We start from the raw sequence: 21,523 nt of genomic DNA on the forward strand, positions 1-21,523 counted from the left end.
TAGGTTTGTTTGTTTTAGGGAGGAGGTGATGCAAGTAGACAGCTAAGAATTTATCAGAGTTAAAGGGATGTTTTTGCTTTCTTATATTTTTAAACCCCAAGATCCAGAGTTTTAGGACAGGAACGTCAATCCTGCTTGCAGAAGGAGGTAAATTAAAAGACAGACTAAATATATTTCAATTCTATCAACCAAAAATCAATTATTAATTGGATAAAATATGTCAAACATTGAGTTAGGCCTAGAGGTTACAAAGTCAAAAAGATGACATTCTCCATCCTTTAGGAATTCTAATGATGGAAAAAATATGTATGTATACATACACATATGCAAAATAAAATAAAAAGCTAATTTTAGGGGCAGAATACTTGCAGTTTGGGGTAGTAAGAAATGCATATGCATAAATTGCATAAATTTAGCTTTGAAGAAAACTAAGGAATCTAAGTGGAGGTAAAGAGGGTAAGCATTCCAGATGTGATAGATAGACTGGCTAGTTGGTATGAATCTTAAAACTGCTCAGACTCTACTTTAGAACATTTGGTTAAGGCTATTCCCCATTTAAACAATGGAGGTACTTGATTGTATGTATTGGGAACTTTAACATTACTCCACCCATACTTAGACAGTGCCTTAGGGGAAGATAAAAGTTGTAAACTCCTGATGGAACAATGAAAAAGTCCCTAACTCATATTTATAGTGAGGTCAAAACCTTAAGCTACGTCTATTTTTAGATCTAATACAAAAGGGTGCTAAGTAGCTATAAAGTTAAATTAATCACTAAAAGGTCAAGCAACTTACAAAAGGCAAGCTTAACAAGAGAGGTGTGAAGTTTTAGTCTACTCAGAGAAGGTGATAACAAAAGAAGATGTGAATTAAGCATGGTCAGTCCTGTGAAAATCATCTACTGTGATTGGTAGATGTGAAAATTTAGGGGAGGTGACATAGGAGAAAATTCTCTTTAAAAGGAGGTCAGGAGCTCAGAGCAGGGGCCTGTGAACTTAGTTGAGTTTGGAAGCTGAATTGGAGGGTCTCTCTGAACACTAGAGTTTTGTTTGGGACAAAATCTTGTGGTGAGTGGATAAAAGACTGACTGTCTCTCACTCTTGGACTTCCATTTTGGGGCAGGTGTGGCTTTTTTTCATAATGTAGGTGAGGTTGTGTCTAGGCCACTCTATGGCCTGGACACGTGTTTCTTATCCTGTATTTTCTTCAATCCTTAATCTTCAATAAACCTCTAAAAAATATAATACTCCTTGCAGAGAGAAACTAATTTCTACCTGCCTCAGTCTCCCCGTCTCCCCTAAATTTTAATCTTTACAGGCCCTAGCCTTTTCCTACTATTTTCTCTTACTCTGTCTCTCTCCCTTCCCTTAATTCCTTCATTCATATTAATTAAAATCTCCATAAAACCCAGCTGACTTGGGTATTTCATATTTGGGAATTTTTCCCATGGCGACCACTTATTTTTGATTTAAAAATCAAGACACTAAAATGATCTTTTACAGTTTTGGCAATTCACAGTCTTGAAACTCACATTTTTGCGGTCACATTGGTCTCCTAAAGATTATTTAGACTTTGGATTTGAAGCCAAGAATCAGGAAGCTAACAAGTTGCTATTCGAATGGAGAGAAAAGTTGCTTTTTTCTAGTCCTTGCTGATCAGGTGTCTAAGAATTGGCCTTCCTCACTAAAAATAACTAAAGCCTAGCACCAGGAAGGGAGAGAGGGGAAGGATGAAGGAGAGAAGGTATAGTCAATTTTTCCTCCTGTGAGTGAAAGGCAGTATCTCAGCTGATGCCTATAGCTGGGGCCTAGTGGGTGGCAACACTAAGAACCACCTAATTTGGGAACACTGGAGTAGCAAAATGATGTCTCCAACAAGGAGTATGCCCAAAAGACCAAAAAATGGACTGCACCAGAAGATAGTGTTATAGATCAGCATCATAGATATGTTATATCTTTGAACTACTCCACACATGTGGCTAAGGCTTAGGTAGAGCTGTCTGCATACAGTCTCCTTTATGATGTTGGATGGTTGCTCTTCCCATTGACAGTGTGTGTATTTGTGGGAGAGTGTGACACAGGTTTATGGAGGAAATATTCTACTTTTCTTACCATATCATTTTTCTTTTCTTTTTTTTTTAAACCCTTACCTTCCATCTTGGAATCAATACTGTATATTGATTCTAACACAGAAGAGAGATAAGGGCTGGGCAGTGGAGGCTAACTGATTTGCCCTGGGTTACACAGTTGGGAAAGTGTCTGAGGACAGATTTGAACCCAGAACCTCCCATCTATGAGCCTGGCTTTCTGTCTTTCCACAGAGCCACCTTGCTGACCTACTATATAATTTTTCTGATGCTACACAGGGAATATTCATTTCTTCTGAATGAATTATTCATCAGGTTGACTTGTAAAAGTGAACACTTAGGGAAACTTTAGGTTTGAATGGATGAGGACCTCCAGAACACCTACCCTGCCCTAGCTTTTCTGGGAGCCTAAGGAATAAGAGGGCATGCTGTGGTAAATTGCACCTACTTGTATGATTAGGGAGAGTGGATCCTAAAATTTTTAGTATGATCATTTACACCTTAAAAAGTGGCAAAAGGGGGCAGCTGGGTAGCTCAGTGGACTGAGAGCCAGGCCTAGAGACGGGAGGTCCTAGGTTCAAATCTGGCCTCAGACACTTCCTAGTTGTGTGACCCTGGGCAAGTCACTTGACCCCCATTGCCTAGCCCTTACCACTCTTTTGCCTTGGAGCCAATACACAGTATTGACTCCAAGATGGAAGGTAAGGGTTATTAAAAAAAAAAAAAAGTGGCAAAAGTTACAAATCAGGCCTTGATTTATTGTTTTCTTAGTTGTCTAGACTTAAGAAAGTGATTAAATGTTCAAAAACAGTTTATTCTTAAAAGTATATTGTGTATACTATATCGTATATATAAAAAAGGCTATTGCGTGTGTTATCAAGTATATTATATGTAAACCCATTTTTAATCCTTTACCTTTTGTCTTAGACTTGATATTAAGGCAGAAAAGTGGTAGGGGACAGGCAACTGAGGTTAAGTGATTTGCTCGGCATCACAAGCTAGGAAGTATCTGAGGTAAAATTTGAACCGAGGTCCTCCAGATTCTATTCACAGAGCCACCTAGTTATTCCTATGTTATATAAGTATATGTATATACACATATGTGTATATGAATATAGAAATACTTAAATAATATTATATAAGTTTATACTTAAAAGTGTCTTGTAGGTACTTTGTTTCTTGTAGAAAGCTGGTTCTTAAACATTTATCAGCACGTCCCTAGTTGCTACATTAGTTACTGATTTCAGATGTTAAAAACAGCCAGACTATTTACTTCAGAGTAGATAGAACTTTCTCCTCCTACTGGATCTTAATTACTTCAGATGTGAATACCAGAATTTTCTGATTTCTCCACCCTGTTCTAATAGCACATCTCAAGATACACAGATCTCACACAAAACTAATTTGGAGAAAGACTTTACAAATGTATATTATTATAATTTACCTCAACATTGGAATTTGTTTCTGCTAAATATTCTGTGCTAAAGTTTATAATTATATTGATCTTCTCAGTGAGATCTATCCCCTCTCCTCCAAGTCTGTCCTGCTGGCCTTGGCTTTTAGGCCCACCAGAACCCCCCCCCCCCAATCCTTATTTCTTTCTTCCTATAACTGCATCAGAGGCCTTTGCTCAGGTTCCTTCCTCCCAATCCTTTGCTATGTAATCTTGGACCTTTAAAGGCTGAACATCCTATTCAGCAACAGATGGTACCCAGATTCCCAATTCCTTCTATTTATAAGAGGACAGAAGAGTACCCATACCAGCTCTGATTTCCAGTGAATGGGTTTTTAAATCACTATAAACAGATTACATATTTTGAAACCTTTGAATAAGTACTTTTCTTACCTCAATGAGACAAATCATAGCAATAATGATCATTACCACTACTGTCACTGATATGGCCAAGAGGAGTTTATTGTTATAGCTAAATTCTGGAATTTCTTTTGGTGTCTGTGGAAACAAAACAAACATAAGGATAAAAAAGTGAATGTCAATTTTAAAAAATACAAGTATCCCTTTGATGTTGCCCCCATGATCTGGAAAATCAGTGTCAAATTTTTTGGCTTTCATTTCTTACTAGAGAAAAAAAAAATCTGAACTTATTTTCTTTGATGAGGTGTTTACAGCACCTAATTATAAAATCTGGGTTAAATATTTGGTCATAAACTATTTGTAGGTCAAAGTTAAGTAAAAATGAGGTTCTAAACGTTTTATGTATCCTGTGCTGGTCTTCTCGTGTTGTCTGTGGCTTGTGTTAAACTCTCCCCAAATTCCCATTTGCCTTATGCCATTGCCCATATAGCAAAACCAGGATGGGGAGAGTGGTAATGTATGCTTATAGACACATATATATTGGATCCTTTCCAACTTAACTTCTCCTCTCCTCTTTTCTTCATGAATGTAGCTATGAAAAATACATTATGAGATCTTACTTCAAAGATGCAATATATTTACTGTTCACATTAGTTACTTTTCATACTTGCCCTGACATTAACCTTAGTGTTTTATAGATGAGAAAATGAAGGCATCGTTAACTTTTTCCAAGGTTACTCAGCTCTGTAAAATTAGGGGAACTACATGCTCTCTGTGACCTTTCTAATTTTTACAGTCTCTAATTCTAATTCACACCTACCAATTTTCTTTAGACTAGCAATCGATTAGAGCTCTTAGAATTCTATTTTTTTTTAATGGTAAAACACATGTTATCTACATTTCAGAGGACGAATTTACCTTTTTTAGATCGCCTAGGACCAGTTGCGTGGTGCTGTCATTGAGATAGGGCTCATTTTTCCAGAGGTCAGAATTCTGATCTATATGGAACTCTTTCATCTTTTCTTGCTCACTGAGCAGTTTCATCAGGAGATTTGCTCTTGAAATGAGCTTGGCACAGGCCACTTGCAGGGAAGGCTTGGTGCAGTCGTTTTGCAAAGTTTGGGTGATATGAGAAATTAAGCCCCTGAAGACCTTGTTGGGTATGAGAGGCTGTAACTGCTGGTTTAGTTCACTTTCCAACTTGTCATCTGAAGGAGAATCATTAAGAGAGACTTCACCATTCAGTGCAGCATTCTCTAACTCGAATCCTTTCTGTTTTGAAGTAGTAGTAGTATTTTTTGACATAGTATTTGCTGCAGAGGCTCCTTTAGAAATCTTTGTGGGAATGGTCTTTTTGGAAGGTTTTTTTGGAGAATTATTTACAAGGTCTCTAATCTCTGAGAAAATGGAATTTTCAAGGAACCAATTTTTTTGTAGGAACTTAGTTTTTCCCTTCTGGCTCCGTTTAGCCTCAGGGAACATTCTGATTCGGGATTTTGCTTTATGGAAAAAATGAGTTTTATTAGAATGTAAAATTGGAATACGGTCTTTTTGCAATGTGGGGACAATTCCATGTCTTTTTTTTTGCCCTTTATATTTAAGGCTTTTATTTACACTTTTTGAAGCAGAAATTGGATATGTTAAACCATCTAATTTGCTTCCGGACTTTAATGAAGCATCCGAAAGGTTGGCAGTTGAAGAAATGCCTACAAGTTTTTTTAGTAAAGGAGAAACTGCTGCTTTAAGATCTTTAAAGACGGACGCCCCAGCATAGAGTGAGCCTCTACTCGGTGTAGTCTGGCGCAGGTCTGGTTGCCTTGGCCAGGAGCTTGGGGTCTTCTGGGCATGTGCCGCAGTTCCCGTTCTCCCTCGGGCAAAGCTTTCCCGGAAGGATTTGCCCCTTTTCTCTTTGTGCAGAAGGTTCTGGGACAAGCTGGCCCCTTTGGAACGGTTTTTCCCCCGGCTCCTCCGGCTGAGGCTGATCTTGCCCACTTCTGCTAGCGTCTTCTGGGCGCAAAATTTCCCCACGCTGCACTTGTCCTCTCCTGGCACTGCCGCCTTTCCGAGGCTGCCAGCTGGAGTCGGGCTGCATTTCCCCGGTTCCCCGCCACACATCCCGCTCCTTTCCGGCCCAGAAGCTTTCCAGTTCTCTCGAAGTGTGGGCTCTTTGGCAGGTTTTTCAATACTTAACATTTTTTCTCGAAGATAGGTTTCCAGCAAAACTGTCACAAAGTGAAGTTTCCTCAGTTGAATCCCATCAGTCAGATTGAGCCGTATTGTGCCAAACGAGGACCACGCAGAAGCAGTGGATGGAAGACCCGGAGTTTTTACTCCTTTTCGAGGATGGGTATCAAGCAGTTTAATAAAGGGGGATACGTTCAACTCGACATTTTTCACTTGCCCCTTCCGGAATTTTGGCAGCAAATAGTTTGCTGCACCGAGAATATCATTTTCAACATTAGAACTTAATGGTTCATTTAGCAAAGTAAAGGTGTCCTTCTCACTCTCTGCATAGGATCTCTCAGGCTGTAGGCTTAGCTTAGCACTTGTTTTCCTTTCTCTAGCCTGAAGCGTCTGGATGAGTTCCTCTTGTATAGAGTCTATGGATTCCATTCGATCTGTCAAGAAATGAGAGGCATTCACAAAACAAACAGCCCGGGCATGCGTAGTATTACCAACCCATCTGGGCGGGGAAACTCGTATTTTCTTACTGGAGGTTAGAGGGCTATAGAGCTGAAACGCCATTACTTTGGGATTTCAGCCTTTGGATGCCTAATATTTGGATGCCTAATAATAATTTACCCCTCAGCATGAAGAGAAGCAGCTCGCAGCCGGAAAGTCAAACTGAGGTTAGGTGGTTCTTAAGATAGGGTGGAATTTAAGTTAGATCTTTTTTTAGGAATGGTATTCAAAGAAAGGAATATTCTTCCCAGACAGAAAAGGGAATAATATTGTGTTCATTTCTGGAGGCTACACGGATCATCTAGAGGGAGAAAGCCAGGATGGTGAAGGGTTTTATTTCACTTCATAAATATAACATATGTAAAGATACATATATAATATATAAAATATAGTCTGCAAAGATACATAATATATAGTGAGATATAATATAAATATCATTTGAAGGAAACGGGGGTGTTTAGCATGGAGAAAGAAGACACTAATAGAACAGATGATAGGATAGCTGTATGTGAAAGGCTGTCCTATGGAAGAGGGATTATATTTGTGCTATTTGACCCCAGTGGGCAGAGCTATTACCAAATTGTTTGTTCCTCTTGTCTGCTGTATTTTAGGAACCCTCAAGTTTGCCCCTGTCCCCTGGGAATTTGCTTTAAGGGAAGTCCCAAATGGACCATGTCTTAGACTGAACTTTGGACCACCAAGCATCCATTAAGTGTCCTGAATGCTCAAATCCTCAATTACCCTTTTGAAGTCTGCCCCCCTCCCCCCCCCCACCCCCCATCAGAGATCCCTTCCCAGGAAGACCAACATCTGCCTGGAACCAGCCTTTGTATCCATTGTAAATTAGGCCACTCCCTGCTATCCCAGCCTCTGGCTACATACAGCCTGTTTGTAGCCTGTCTGTATGTGATTTCTGGCCTTAATTCCCCTAAAAGTATGTAAGGCCCACCCTGCTCCCCCAAGTTTTATTGCTCTTTGGAAAATCATCTTTGGTGATACATTTTCCCAGAGACACTGTTGCCAGAGTTCCAGAGCTTTGGCTCTATGTGATATTTCAAGATGAGCTCTATGTGGAAGCGGAATATTGAACACTGTCTCTAGTAGTCTTGATTAAAGATTTGGTTTTTCTAACTAATGGTTCTGTGTTTTCCTAAGTTGATGCTCTCTAGCAGGAAATATGACATGTATAAAAATAAGTATAAGGAATCTAGGAACCCCAAACTTTAACCTAGTAATATCTGATGAATCCCAAGTTTTAGGACCAGCTTGTAAATTGGAGACTCCAAAGCTTGTCCTTGTTCCCTTTTCCCATGAGAATCCACCCTGAAGGAAATCCCAGGCTAACAGTTTCAGACTGAGTGGGGGACCCTCAGGGGAAAGACAATCCACTTCAAGTGGGGGCTAAGCCCAAGCCAAAGTTGAGTGACTCTTTGGTGCTATAGGCATAAACATGAAGAACTTTCCCATTGCCTAGCTTAAAATCTTATAATTGAGCATTTCAGACATACCACAAAGAGAGGAGTTGCTGAAGCAGTCACTTTCACACTGTAGCTTAATTGTCTTTAAGAGATTTTCAATATTCTTTTTAAACTGGCACAGGCAGCAGGCAAAATTATTGGGCAAGATTCTGCAAATAGACAAAAAGGAGAGTTTAAATGGTGGTGAAAATGGAGAATATGACTCCAGCAAGGGAAGCTAGGTGGCACAATGGATAGAGGGCTGGGCCCAGAATCAGGAATTCATTTTTCTGTGTTCACATCTGACCTCAGATACTTAACTGTTGTATGACACTAGACAAGTCACTTCACCTTATTTGGCTCAGTTCCTCATCTATAAAATTTCTTGGAGAAGGAAATGGCAAACCATGCCAGTATTCTTGCCATAACAACCCCAAATTGAAGGATACAGATGCAATTGCAATGACTGAACAGCAGCAATACAGCAAGGTAACATAGCCCTGCATGACAGGGTTCTGTGGGTTGTCAGAAAAGGACAGTGGGTTATTGGCTCTGAATCTGGGAGGCAAATTGGAAGGGGAGCTGAGATGACAAATCAGCATGGTCACACTGGGCAGAGTATAAAAAGGGATGTGAAGGGCATCGATGTAGGAGTTTCAGGTTAAAAATTCCAGAATATGCTTCCCAATCAATTAATTGATAAGTATTTATTAAACACTTACTATGTGCTACCTGATGAGCAATGGGAGTCTCATACAAAGATTGAAACAATTCTGATACTTTGTGAATTTAAAAACTATTCCACACCCTAATCAGACCATTCTTTAGAAGATTTGATTTAGCTATTTCCTAATCAATAACAATGGAGATACTTAGAATAACAGAATCAGGTCTTGAAAACTCTACATTCTCCACCCTTCTTAGTTTAACAAGATTAGGAAGGTCTGCATCAAACTCAAGATTTAATTATCTGAGAAAATGGCCTTCAACAGACATATGCAAAAAAAAAAGAGGACAGACCTCTGGGTTGTCCTAAGTCAAGCTAAGTCATCATTGGTACAGATGAGATGCAGGACAGTGATGTAAAACTGTTTATATAAAGCCCGTCACTTCCTCCTCTTTCTCTGAAGAGACGAGACTGGCTGGCAGCATGCTAAGTGTTCTGACATCTTGGTGTGGTGGCAGCTAGGTTTGGTGGTGAGTTTTGCCCTGGAGCTGATTTCAGGTTTGGGCATCTTAGCTGAGCCCCTTTGGAGGTCAGGCTGATTCTTTCCCCCTTCATACTGCAAAACTTTATCTCCTTATCACCCCACTCAGTACCAGCCAGGCAGGGGAGGGGTGGGGGTGGGGAAAAAAACCTACTCCTTTCCTTCTTCCTTCTCCTTAATCTCCTCCACTATCAATTAAAACAACATAAAATTTCCAGCTGACTTGGTTTTTTTCATTAGGAGTTTATAAATTAAATCCTTGGCAAAATTAATTATTACATTCAGTCTCAGCCATAATCTTACCCTTTACAACTTAAGGATCTTACATTCAAATGGAAGAAAAAGTAAGTATCAATTTGTTGTGGTTGTTTGTCCTTCTGTTTTTGAAGAGGACCAATGACTTCTTGGGGGTAATCCCTCTCTGTTTCTCTCTCTCTCTTTAAATAAACCCTTACCTTCTGTCTTAGTATCAGCTCTTTAAATAAACCCTTACCTTCTGTTTTAGTATCAGTTCTAAGAGAGAAGAATGGGAAGAGTTTAGGCAAATCTGGGTTAAGTAACTTGCCCAGGGTCACCCAGCTAGGAAGTGTCTGAGGCTAGATTGGAACCCAGGTCCTTCTGACTTCAGACCTGGCACTCGATCCACTAAAGCTACCTGTCCCTGGATGATGACTTGACTTGCTCATAAACTGGATTTACTCGAGGCAGAATTGCAGAAAGTCATGGGCCTTAGTATTTCCAGAGTCTTTGAAGTCCAGTGGCAAGACAAAAGTCAGGACGACTGGCAGAGGCTCAGGATGCAGTGGATGACAGTGACATTTTTTACCATCTGACCAAGCTCCAAGGGCTCCACAATGCCTGCTTCTTCTGACTTTACAGCCATTGGAACAAATTGTTCTTATCTGTCCATTCCCCCAGGGGAAGTCTTTCCATGCTTGGGGTAGACACCCTCTAACTCACCGATGGGTTTGAGGCCCCTTGGCTACCCTTAACCTGGGTTAGACCTCTGCCAGAAAGTTTTACCATGATGTGACTGCTCAGCATGCTCCAGCTTCTTGAAAACACAGTGGGAGAGTTGGGTGAAAAGTGGACACCAAAAATGGATAAGAATCCCTTGAAAAGGGATCAGAGGCCCTCACACCAGAGGCACTACTCCTCCCTGCCTGCCTCCTACACACCATACACCCTCCAACATTAGTATAGAGAAGATAGTTATACCAACATAAATATGTAGAATATAAAGAGAATAAATACAAATAAACCCAAAGCAGTTAATATAAGGGTGTTTTGGAGGGAGGACACCAGCAGTTGGGGGAAGGCAATCAGAAAAGGCATATCCTGACATAGATATATGTTTCTTGATCTGTTACAAGTTATAGATGAACTCATTTGTACATTGGACTTCAGGTAGAGACATACTTCAGGGCTGGAAGATGTCCACTCTTGGAATCTTGCTACCTCTAAACAAGCAATCAGAGCTCTTCCTTGTTGGAGGCAATTTTTGGTGACATGGGCACTGTACCCTAGAAACCCAGGTGAACTATTATCAGGGAAACTCCCTTGTTTTGCCTCCTCCTGACTCTGAGCCTAAAAACACCCAATGACCCCTCTAGGGTCCTGAGATGACTATCTTCCTTTGATCATCCTCTAGATGGACAGAAAGATGCACCTTCAGGCCACACCTCCATCCTATCAGACATCTGTTTGTTCCCTAAAACTAAGGAATCTTTATGTCCCCAGGCAGACCCCAGTATGATCACCCCACCTCATGCCTGAGTGACTAACTCTGTTGTAAAAAAGTATAAAATCCCCAGAACTGATGTCATTTGGGGGAACAGCCTTTCCTTTCATGCTGTCCTCCCAAAGAACTGCTCCCCATCTTGCTTTTCCACCTTGCTATCCTCCTGGCCACTCTCAACATTACTTTCTAAATTAATAAATCTCTTTTTTGTTTTTTTTAAACCCTTACCTTCCATCTTGGAGTCAATACTGTGTATTGGCTCCAAGGCAGAAGAGTGGTAAGGGCTAGGCAATGGGGGTCAAGTGACTTGCCCAGGGTCACACAGCTGGGAAGTGTTTGAGGCCAGATTTGAACCTAGGACCTCCTGTCTCTAGGGTCTTTTTTTGTTTTTAAGCCAAGTTTTGGAGTCTTGCATGCTTGCAAAAGGTATCCTTCCCGAACCCCAAGGCTATCCTTCCGTGCCCATAACATTTTTACGGCCAACGTGTTTGGCTCTCCTGAAAGCTACTCCTGTACCCCCGATCGTCCACGAGGACACAGTTTCTCAGGTAGGAGGGAGCCTTTTCTTTGACTCCTGAAACCCCCATCTTTTGGGTGATATCTTTGTGGGAACTCTTTCGTGCTCTCTCTTCCATCGGCCCCAGATCAGTCTGGCTGCTGGAGTTTGGGGTCTGTCTGTTGGCTCCCCGTTATATTGGAAGATGGTTCTAAGTTGTGTGGGAAGCCTTGCCGCCTCAGTGTTTAGCTGAGTGCTCTTGGTCAGGCAACGTATGTGGATGCACAGTTGTTGACCCTTGGTGTGGAATTGGCCAATTCTGCATCTAAATGGGACAGAGACAGAGAGTACCCCGAGATTCCACTTTGGGGTGTATACTTAAAAATTGGAAAAAATTGGCACTAAACAGCTTAAAGAAAAATCAACTAATTTCTTTTTGTAATGTTGACTGGCCACATTACATCCTTGGTAATCAAGAGACATGGTCTATCCATGGTACTCTAAATTATAACACCATCAGACAATTGGATTTGTTCTGCCGAAGGGAAGGAAAATGGACAGCCATTCCCTACATTTCTGCTTTCATTAAACTCAGCCAGAATCCTGAGCTAAGACGATTATGTCGAATGTGCCTTGCCACCTCCTTACTGACCCCTTCTGGGGAAAGTCCCCAACAGGATGTTCTGGATGACTTAGTTCTCCCAAGCAATTTAGCTTCTGTGAGGGGTAGGGAGATAACATCTCTGATGGAGCAGTCAAGACCTTCCTCTCCCCCAAAACTAACTTCTACTACAGAATCCCCTCCAGATCCTCCTGGTTCCTCTCCCCAACCCTTGGCTCCAAAACCTCTGCCTTATTCTCAGGGTTCAGAGCCTGAGACCACTCTTCTCTCTACTCCCAACCTTAATATCCTTTTGTACCCGCCACTGCCTAAGGATAACATTACCTCGCCCATTCCTCAACCAAGCCCACTCCACACCAGGAGCGGACTGAGCTATGGTGACAGGGTCCACCTTCTCCCTATGAGAGAGGTACCCTCGCCAGATGGGCTAGCTCGGGTACATGTTCCCTTTTTTATGACTGATCTAGCCCAGATGAAGGAGAAATTGGGTCGCTACTCAGAGAACCATACCAAATTCATTGAGGGTTTTAAATCCCTTACCCTGCAGTTTGACCTGTCCTGGGCAGATCTGCATATTATTATCTCCACCTGTTGCACCCCAGATGAGAAAAAACGGATATGGGATTTGGCTGTAGAAATAGGTGATGAGAAGGCCCTAGCTGGCACATGGGCAGGAGTTCCTGGTCGCACCGCAGTCCCAGGGCAAGATCCTGGATGGGACTATATGAATGAAAGGAACAGACTTAGGAGAGACCATATGATAGATTGTCTCCTTGAAGCCATGCAAAAGGGGATTAGAAAGCGAGTGAATTACAATAAACTCAAAGAAATCACTCAGGGAAATGAGGAGAATCCAGCCCTCTTCCTGTCCCGATTAGTGAAAACCATGAAGCAATATACCAACCTCCACCCAGACACTGATGAGGGGGCACTTATCTTAAGGCTCCACTTTATAGGGCAGTCAGCCCCAGACTTCAGGCGAAAGCTGCAAAAGCTGGATCTGGGACCTCAGACTCCAATTAACCAATTAATGGATGCTGCTTTTAAGGTTTTTCACAACAGGGACCTTGGTGAGACAGAAGGACAGAGCCGTGAGAAACTCCTCACGGCAGCTCTCACCTCTCTGACCTATGGGCAGAGGCCAAGGGGCTCTTGCTACACCTGTGGATGGGATGGACACTGGTCAAAGGACTGTCCTTCAAAGGGAAGACCACCCACGACTCCGTGTCCAGCCTGTGGCCGACAGGGACACTGGAAACGACAGTGCCCCGCCAACCAGAGACCCCATCGACTCCAGAGGCATGTTCCTGACCTCCAGTCTCCTGAGGACTCGGAATAGGGCTGCCCTAGGGTTTGCACGCTCCCAGTTTCCATCACCATGGCCGAACCCAGGGTTATTCTCGAGGTTGAAGGTAAGAAAGTTACCTTTCTAATCGATATGGGAGCTACATATTCTGTTCTCCAAACTCATGATGGTCCTACATTCCATAAGCAGCACAAGGTAATTGGAGTTGGGGGAAGACACTTAGCTGTAGGGAAATGGCACCACTAACATGTGCCCATGAAGACAAATTATTCCAACATATATTCCTGGTTATTTTGGATACCTAATTTCGGGATCATTGCAAAACCCTTCTATGAAGCCACTAAGGGGCCTGATTTGGAACCCCTAGATTGGGGGGAGACCAGGAACAAGCCTTTTCACTTTAAAAAACCCAGCTTTTTTCCGCCCTAGGGATTCCAGACCTTGAAAAGCCATTCTTCTTGTTTACCGATGAGAGAAAGCAGTTTGCCCTAGGTGTTCTAGCACAGTACTTAGGACCTGACCTCTGCCCCATTGCTTACTTTTCCAAGCAATTCGACCCAGTTAGCAAGGGATGGCCACCATGCTTGAGGGCAGTCTCTGCCACGGTCCTCATGGCAGAAGAGGCACTTAAACTAACTCTGGGTCAACACCTAGAAATTCTGACCCCCCATCACGTCCTCAGCATTCTGGAGGCTAGAGGTCACAGATGGCTCTTTGGGGGCCGGCTCACTAAGTACCAGGCTCTTTTACTGGACACACCGGGCCTTACCCTGAAGGTATGCAGGGCATTAAATCCAGCTACCCTCCTCCCTCTTCCTGGAGACCCCTCCTCCCATGACTGTGAGGAATTGATAGACCACACTTTCTCCAGCCAACCAGATCTTAAAAGATTCTCCTCTACCTGAGCCAGAGGTCAGCTGGTATACAGATGGGTCCTCCTTTATGGAGAATGGGGTAAGGAAAGCTGGGTACTCTATAGTCTCACAGACAGCCACCATTGAGGCAAAGGGACTCCCCCCCAGGGACTTCAGCACAGAAAGCAGAGCTGATCACCCTCACAAGAGCATTGCAGCTTGCTGAAGGGAAAAAGGCAAATATTTTTACCGACTTGAATATATATGCCTTTCATGTTTTACATGTTCATGGGGCTATATGGAAAGAAAGAGGTTTATTAACTACCAAAAACTCTCCCTTGAAACACGGGAAAGAAATCCTGAGTTTACTTGAGGCAGTTACTGTCATCCACTGCAGAGGACATCAGGGTCTAGACTCCAACATAGCCCGAGGGAATCATAGGGCAGACCTAGCGGCCAAAGAGGCTGCAAGAGCCACTTCTCTGACTGCTCTGACCCTAACTCCACAACACCCCACAATATCGAATGGCATTTCACCCTTGTACACTGAGGAAGAAATTGCACAGGCAGAATTTCAGGGATTTGCCCTTGAAGAGAGCAGGTGGTGGTGGTGGTCTCCCTCTGGACCCCTAGTAACCTAATGTGGAAGCTGGTTATGGGATTACATAACTCCACACACTTGGGCAGGGAAGCACTAACCACTCTGATAAAGCCACTTTTCACAGGCAAATGCATTTCCAAAACCATCCGGGAAATTTTCAGATCCTGTGCCCTCTGTGCCCAAACCAACAGCACTGGAGCTCTTAGGCCACCTCCCCTCCTTAAGCTGGTCCAAAGGAGAGGGGAATCACCTGGTGAGGATTGGCAGATCGATTTCACCCATTTGCCACCTTGCAGATACAGAAATACACAGCCTTGTTCGGTTCTCTAAACAACTTGGCCCAATCCACCAGGTTCTGAGAGAATACACTAATGCTAATCAGATCCTCCCCAAACCCTCAACAGAGGATACAGAGGAATCTCTCCACCCAGCCCAAACAGGAGACTTTTGAAACAGGTGGTGAAGGGGGAACGGAAGCCATTTATTCCTGTGAGCCACTGGAAGATCTCAAATTCCTCTTCCGCAGAAAGACCCAACCTAAGGACACTTTGGAATAAGTAGCTCCATCCCCTCCTCCTTGTTATCTTAAATCTCTCTTGCTCTAGCCATGATTATCTCTTTCCTTACATTCTTTGTCCTTTTTGGTATATTAGTAATTCTCACAAAGTGGAAATACAAGTCCAAGAGTTACATGAGGTGTCCACTTGGATGGCTGAAGCTCGTAGAAAGATGTTTCCTGGCTCATCCTCCTGGAAATCCTGGCTATATGCCCTCCTTGCCCCATTTATCCCTATCATCCTGATAATTGGGGGTATCTTGATATGTGGACCTTGTATTTATAACCTTGCCATCTCTCTAGTTGCTTCTAGGGTAAAAGCATTCATGGGAGTCACGGAGATGCCACTACAACCTCTACAACCATCCCACTGACACTCTGGACACGGCCTACGGTCAATACCCCTCTCTCTCCTAAGGGGTAGGCAGGGACATCTTTATGCCCATTCTCAGCTCTGAAGAAGTTACAGAAGACAAACTGCCGTCCCTTTTCCCCTTACATATTAGGAGAGGGGGGAGATGACATGGGCACTGTACCCTAGAAACCCAGGTGAACTATTATCAGGGAAACTCCCTTGTTTTGCCTCCTCCTGACTCTGAGCCTAAAAACACCCAATGACCCCTCTAGGGTCCTGAGATGACTATCTTCCTTTGATCATCCTCTAGATGGACAGAAAGATGCACCTTCAGGCCACACCCCCATCCTATCAGACATCTGTTTGTTCCCTAAAACTAAGGAATCTTTATGTCCCCAGGCAGACCCCAGTATGATCACCCCACCTCATGCCTGAGTGACTAACTCTGTTGTAAAAAAGTATAAAATCCCCAGAACTGATGTCATTTGGGGGAACAGCCTTTCCTTTCATGCTGTCCTCCCAAAGAACTGCTCCCCATCTTGCTTTTCCACCTTGCTATCTTCCTGGCCACTCTCAACATTACTTTCTAAATTAATAAATCTCTTTTTTGTTTTTAAGCTAAGTTTTGGAGTCTTGCATGCTTACAAAAGGTATCCTTCCCGAACCCCAAGGCTATCCTTCCAGTACCCATAACATTGGGACTTAATTTAAATTTTAAAAATAGGTTAATTATGCTTCTGATGTTAAGGCCAAAAGCATAGTCTAATTTGGAATAAACTTATTACAAATGTTTATTTTTATTATTTTCTCCTCCCAATTCTATCTACCCTTCTACCCTTTGGGCAAATGAAAAAAGAAAAACAAAGTCCTCAATATGTCCTGCATGGTGCAGCCAAACAAATCCCCACATTGACTATTTCTGAAAATCTGTCTTTCTCCATTTCAAATTCGTTACTTCTTTGTTGGGAGGTTGCTTGGGTTATTTTATCTATAGTCTTTTTTTTTTTAAATCCTTACCTTTTGTCTTAGAATGTATACTAAACATCAGTATAAGTATGACAGAAGAGCAGTAAGAGCTTGGCAATTTGAGTTAAGTGACTTGCCTAAGGTCACACAGCTAGAAAGTATCTGAGGTCATATTTGAACCCAGGTCTTCCCCAAATTCAGGCCTGTGTGCTACCTAGCAGCTCTCATTTTGTTCTTTTTCATTTCATTGAGATTTAAATCCCCCTTTCCCTTAAATTATTGTAAACAGCTAAAGAGCCATTGCTTTCTGAGGCTTCCCAAACCAGGTGTTGGTTTTTTTGTTGTTATTTGTTTGTTTGTTTTTTTTTAGCAGCAATTAGCCTCCTCAAAGTTTTTCTTTCAACCTCCTGACTCTTGTCTCCAGGGAAACTACCCCACCCCCACAGGTACTGCCTTGCAGCCCAGAGTCCTGGTGTATTGGAGGAAGCTGTTAGGTTCTGCTCAGTCTTTTTTTTTTTTTTTGTTATTAGAAAGAGTTAATTGTTGGAATAAGTTGACAAAGTTTAGCCTTATCTTATTCCTAGAAATCTGCTCTTAAAGGCCTTTCCTGAACCCCTACTTATCTCTAGCATTGGCTTAACTGGGAGGTGGAACATTGAAGAGGGAAATCAGAGAAAGTAGCAGCAAAGTTAATTTAAATTGCTCCCTTCCTTAATCCTGAGAAAAATTCAAAGCCTATTAAGGGCAAACATGTCAACAGCCTGTATTCTATACCCAAACCCTTTTTGCCCTCTTACACTGACTCCTGTCCATCTGCTGGTGTTTGTATCCCTGGGGGGGGGGGGTGGTGGTGGGGGAGAGGAGGAGGAGGGTGGAAGGGGAAGGAATTAAACTCTTCCAAACCTCTATGCTGAACTTTTGCTTTTTTCTTGTTGTCCCTCTTAAATTTAGTCTGGGCTAAGGCTCCCCCCCCCCCCCCCCATTCAAGGGCTAATTAGGGCATATCTCCAGCTACACAAAGTTGTTTTCTCTAGTCTTTACAATACCCAGCTCACTGGCCTTGTGAGGCTTTAACTCCCAGCCAATACATACTAAGGTAGTGCCATCTATGGACAAGAAGTAGAATTACAAGCAATTTAATAATTAGATTTAAAAATAAATAGGCAAGTGAGTATGGTGCTAAGCATGGCTCACTCTCTGAGAGAACAGTTTCCTTTCTATCTGAAATAGCTCATGTTCTCAGAGAACATTACCAAGCTTACACAACTCACAGTTTTCAGAATGGCTTTGTTTAGTGCTGTTTCTGGGTGTGCTTATTCTAACTGGATTTCTTGCAATTTATCTATTTCTCTTCAAGGAAAAACAACAGAATATTAGCTTGATTGATCTCAAGACTCAGATAGAAAACCTTGAAAAAAGTTTGAGTAATCTCAAGATTCAAAAGGAAAATTAATTTCCCTGCACTGCCTCCACCATCTAAGCCTACTCAGTCTCTGCCTTACCCTGGCCAAATCATCTCTTGCTCTACCCAAACCATCCCTGCCTAAACTATCTCTCCCCTGCCCCTACCACTCCACCCAGTTCCCTCCTCTCCTTCTCCATTGTAACTCAAACAAAAAACCAAGCAACAGAAATAGAAAATAATTCCATTATAGACCTATTCTCCTTAAGGCAGCAGTTCTCAACCTGTGGGTTGTGACCCCGGTGGGGGTTGAATGACCAAAACATAGGGGTCGCCTAAAGTCATTGGAAAATGCATATTTTAAATGGCTTTAGCCGCTGAGAAATCGCACCACTTTACAGCAAGATCTTGGAAAGAAAGGGGACCCTGCTGCTTGTACATTGTACTAATATTAGTTACCTATCAGCAGCCCTCCCCCTATGAGGGGCAATGGATTTACCCTGTTGCCTGGAGACCAGACTCAAACAGAGACCCAGAGAGAGCACCCAGGGCGCTGGCTCCAGAGGAGTTAAGAACGAGTCCTGGAGTGGATAACTCATGGAGTGGATAACGGAGCCGAGTAACCCCAGCAAAGTGAAGCCTCAGCTCTAGCTGGAGGGAGACGACAGGAAGAAGAAGGCAGCGTCTGCGGACCCCCTCCTCAGGCAGGACTTACCTCCCTCCCCAGCTCTCAGGCTTCCTCCTGCTGGATTAATATTTCTCAACATATAATTAAATATTGTTTTTGTGATTAATCACCATGTTTAAATAATGTTTGATTTGTAGCAATGAGAATACATAATGCATATCAGGTATTTACATTCCGAATCATAACTGTAGCAAAATTACAGTTTTGAGGTAGCCACCAAAATAATTTTTTGGTTTGGGGTCACTGCAACATGAGGAACTGTATTGCAGGGTCACGGCATTAGAAAGGTTGAGAACCACTGCCTTAAGGGAGGTACTCACTTACAATGAAAGTGGAGATTTAGTGACCATTAGGCACCATGTACCTTTTACTCCAAAGGATATTGAGAGATTCAAGGAAAATACTCCTTCCTTTGAAAATGAGCCCATTGTGATTATTTAAAAAGCTAGAAAATATTTATCGCACTTATGATCCCACATAGATAGATGTGGAAAATTTGCTCCAAGCCTTTTTAACGAAAAGAGAAAAAAAATTGTTTCTCTTGTTAATCAGGCTCAGGGAAGGAGAGTAATTTATTGGCCCTGTGAGGACCCAAAATGGAATGTTAATAATGAACAAGATTAGTTGAAATTATGCCAGGCTAGAGAGGCATTACTAAAAGCAATAAGAGCTTGTTCTGATAGGCCTGGTACATGGACAAAATTTGAAAATTTAAAGCAAAAACATGATGAAAATCCCTCCCAGTTTATGGATAGACTTATTGAGCTGGGAGGTAGATACATAGACCAGGATCTTTCCAGAGAAAGGGATGTCAGGCAGATAAGACAATTTGTTAAAAATTGTTGTAAAGTGGTCAAAGACTATTTTAAGACTAATTGCCTTAACTGGTCTAATATGAATCTTGAGGAATTAAGAAGAGTAGCAGTTCATGTTTTTAATGGTCATGAAAAGAAAGATGAAGACAACAGTGACTTAGCAGAGGCATTAAGAAAGGAAATAAAAGTACTAATGAAAAAAATTGAAAAAAGACAAGGTATATCAAGGAGTAGCCATAGCCCCCTTGCAGGAATCCACAAATCAACCATTAATGTGTTACTTCTGTGGAAAAAAGGAGTCATGTAATGATGAACTGTAGAAAGTGGAATCAGGAAAATAGAAATAATAATTATAGAAATAATAATAATGAAACGCATTTAGAAATAATTCAAATGAAGCAAATAATAACTCAAACCAAAATACCAAAATAGGGATTGTCCACATTATAATCATGGTGGAAATCCCCCTCAGCACGGGAAACCCCAGAGAAATAGCCAAGGATCTTTATGAAGGTGCGAGGTGGGGATAAAGGGGTCTGGAATCAGAGAGTGAAATGTTTGATTTTTCAGACTCTGATGTCTTTTTTTTTTTAATCCTTACCTTCCATCTTGGAGTCAATACTGTGTATTGGCTCCAAGGCAGAAGAGTGGTAAGGGCTAGGCAATGGGGGTCAAGTGACTTGCCCAGGGTCACACAGCTAGAAAGTGTCTGAGGCCAGATTTGAACCTAGGACCTTCCATCTCTAGACTTGGTTCTCAATCCACTGAGCTACCCAGCTGCCCCCCAGAATCTGATGTCTTAATGCCAATTATCCCAGTCCATTTTCCACCTTATAGTAATGATCTTAATAGGTTTTCAGAAGTGATTTTCAGCTATCTAGGAGTGCCACTACCTTTGACTGATCATTCGTCTACCTTTGACTTGAATAATAGTAAGCATATGAGTGACAATATTCCTCACCTCCATATTTGCAATGGATGGGATATATAAATAAATGCCTTTTATGGTTGCTATAATCTCATCCCGGAGTTGGGATTTCCCATGGACCTTGATGACTCTTGGATGACTATATTACCTTTCAGGTTCTTTCCAACTTTAGATCTATAGCCTTATGATTTGAATGTTGGCTCTGCTACTTGCTAACTGTGTCATTGGTCAGATTCATTAAATTCTCTGGGCTTTAGTTTCTCATCTAAAAATGTGGAGATTAGACTGGATATTCTCCAAGGCTCATCCATCTCTAAATCTATCATCCCAAGATAAATATGAATTTAAAATGATGCCTCAGACTGACAGTACTATAGAACCAAGTGATTATAATAAAACCATTAGAATTGGTATGTTCTGCTTGGATAGAAACAGCTAAATTAAGATGATGGTGGGAATATGTGAAGAACATAGAAAACCCCAGATCTGTACCAAACACCCAGACATACCACTGAGGCTTAGAGGTATACTATCCTAGAAAGAAGTAGAAAAAAGAAATCACATCTAGATGCCCTAACTCAACTCAGAAATCCACAGAGGAAGCTCTAGATCCCAGGATAGAGAAGGCTACGGAAGTCCTGGGCAGAGACAACCCCTGGAAACCTCAGTCAGGCAAATGCTTCCTACAAGCCCCTTCCTACAAGCTTCCCTGAAGCCTGTGGCAGGAAAATTCTATGGAATATTAAAAATAAAATGTAGATTAACTTTAATTTATTCACTAAATTCAGTTCTTGAAATACATTATATGAAAAATATATAGAGAATTTAATTTTGTCAGTATTTATATTATATATGGTTTGTCTCTTTTTATGTTTTTCATATATAATATATAATATATATTTTGTATGTTTTATATATATTATATATATTGTACATGTTATATACAT

General features: G+C 41.8%; 1 protein-coding gene across 2 annotated transcripts in view; it reads right to left on the reverse strand.

Moving 5' to 3' along the window:
- Nucleotides 1-21,523, reverse strand: part of LOC103106137 (leucine-rich repeat-containing protein 37B-like) — a 76,005-nt gene that overhangs the window by 22,632 nt on the left and 31,850 nt on the right. For both annotated transcript variants that reach the window (XM_016430571.2, XM_007482497.3), the window contains 3 exons: nt 8,090-8,208; nt 4,818-6,517; nt 3,933-4,037 (listed from right to left, as the gene is read on the reverse strand). In XM_016430571.2, the coding sequence (XP_016286057.2) occupies nt 3,933-4,037; nt 4,818-6,517; nt 8,090-8,208 (1,924 nt within the window). The remainder of the gene's footprint in view (nt 1-3,932; nt 4,038-4,817; nt 6,518-8,089; nt 8,209-21,523) is intronic.

The sequence above is a fragment of the Monodelphis domestica genome, chromosome 2, assembly GCF_027887165.1.
Source record: "Monodelphis domestica isolate mMonDom1 chromosome 2, mMonDom1.pri, whole genome shotgun sequence".
Taxonomy (NCBI): Eukaryota; Metazoa; Chordata; class Mammalia; order Didelphimorphia; family Didelphidae; genus Monodelphis; species Monodelphis domestica.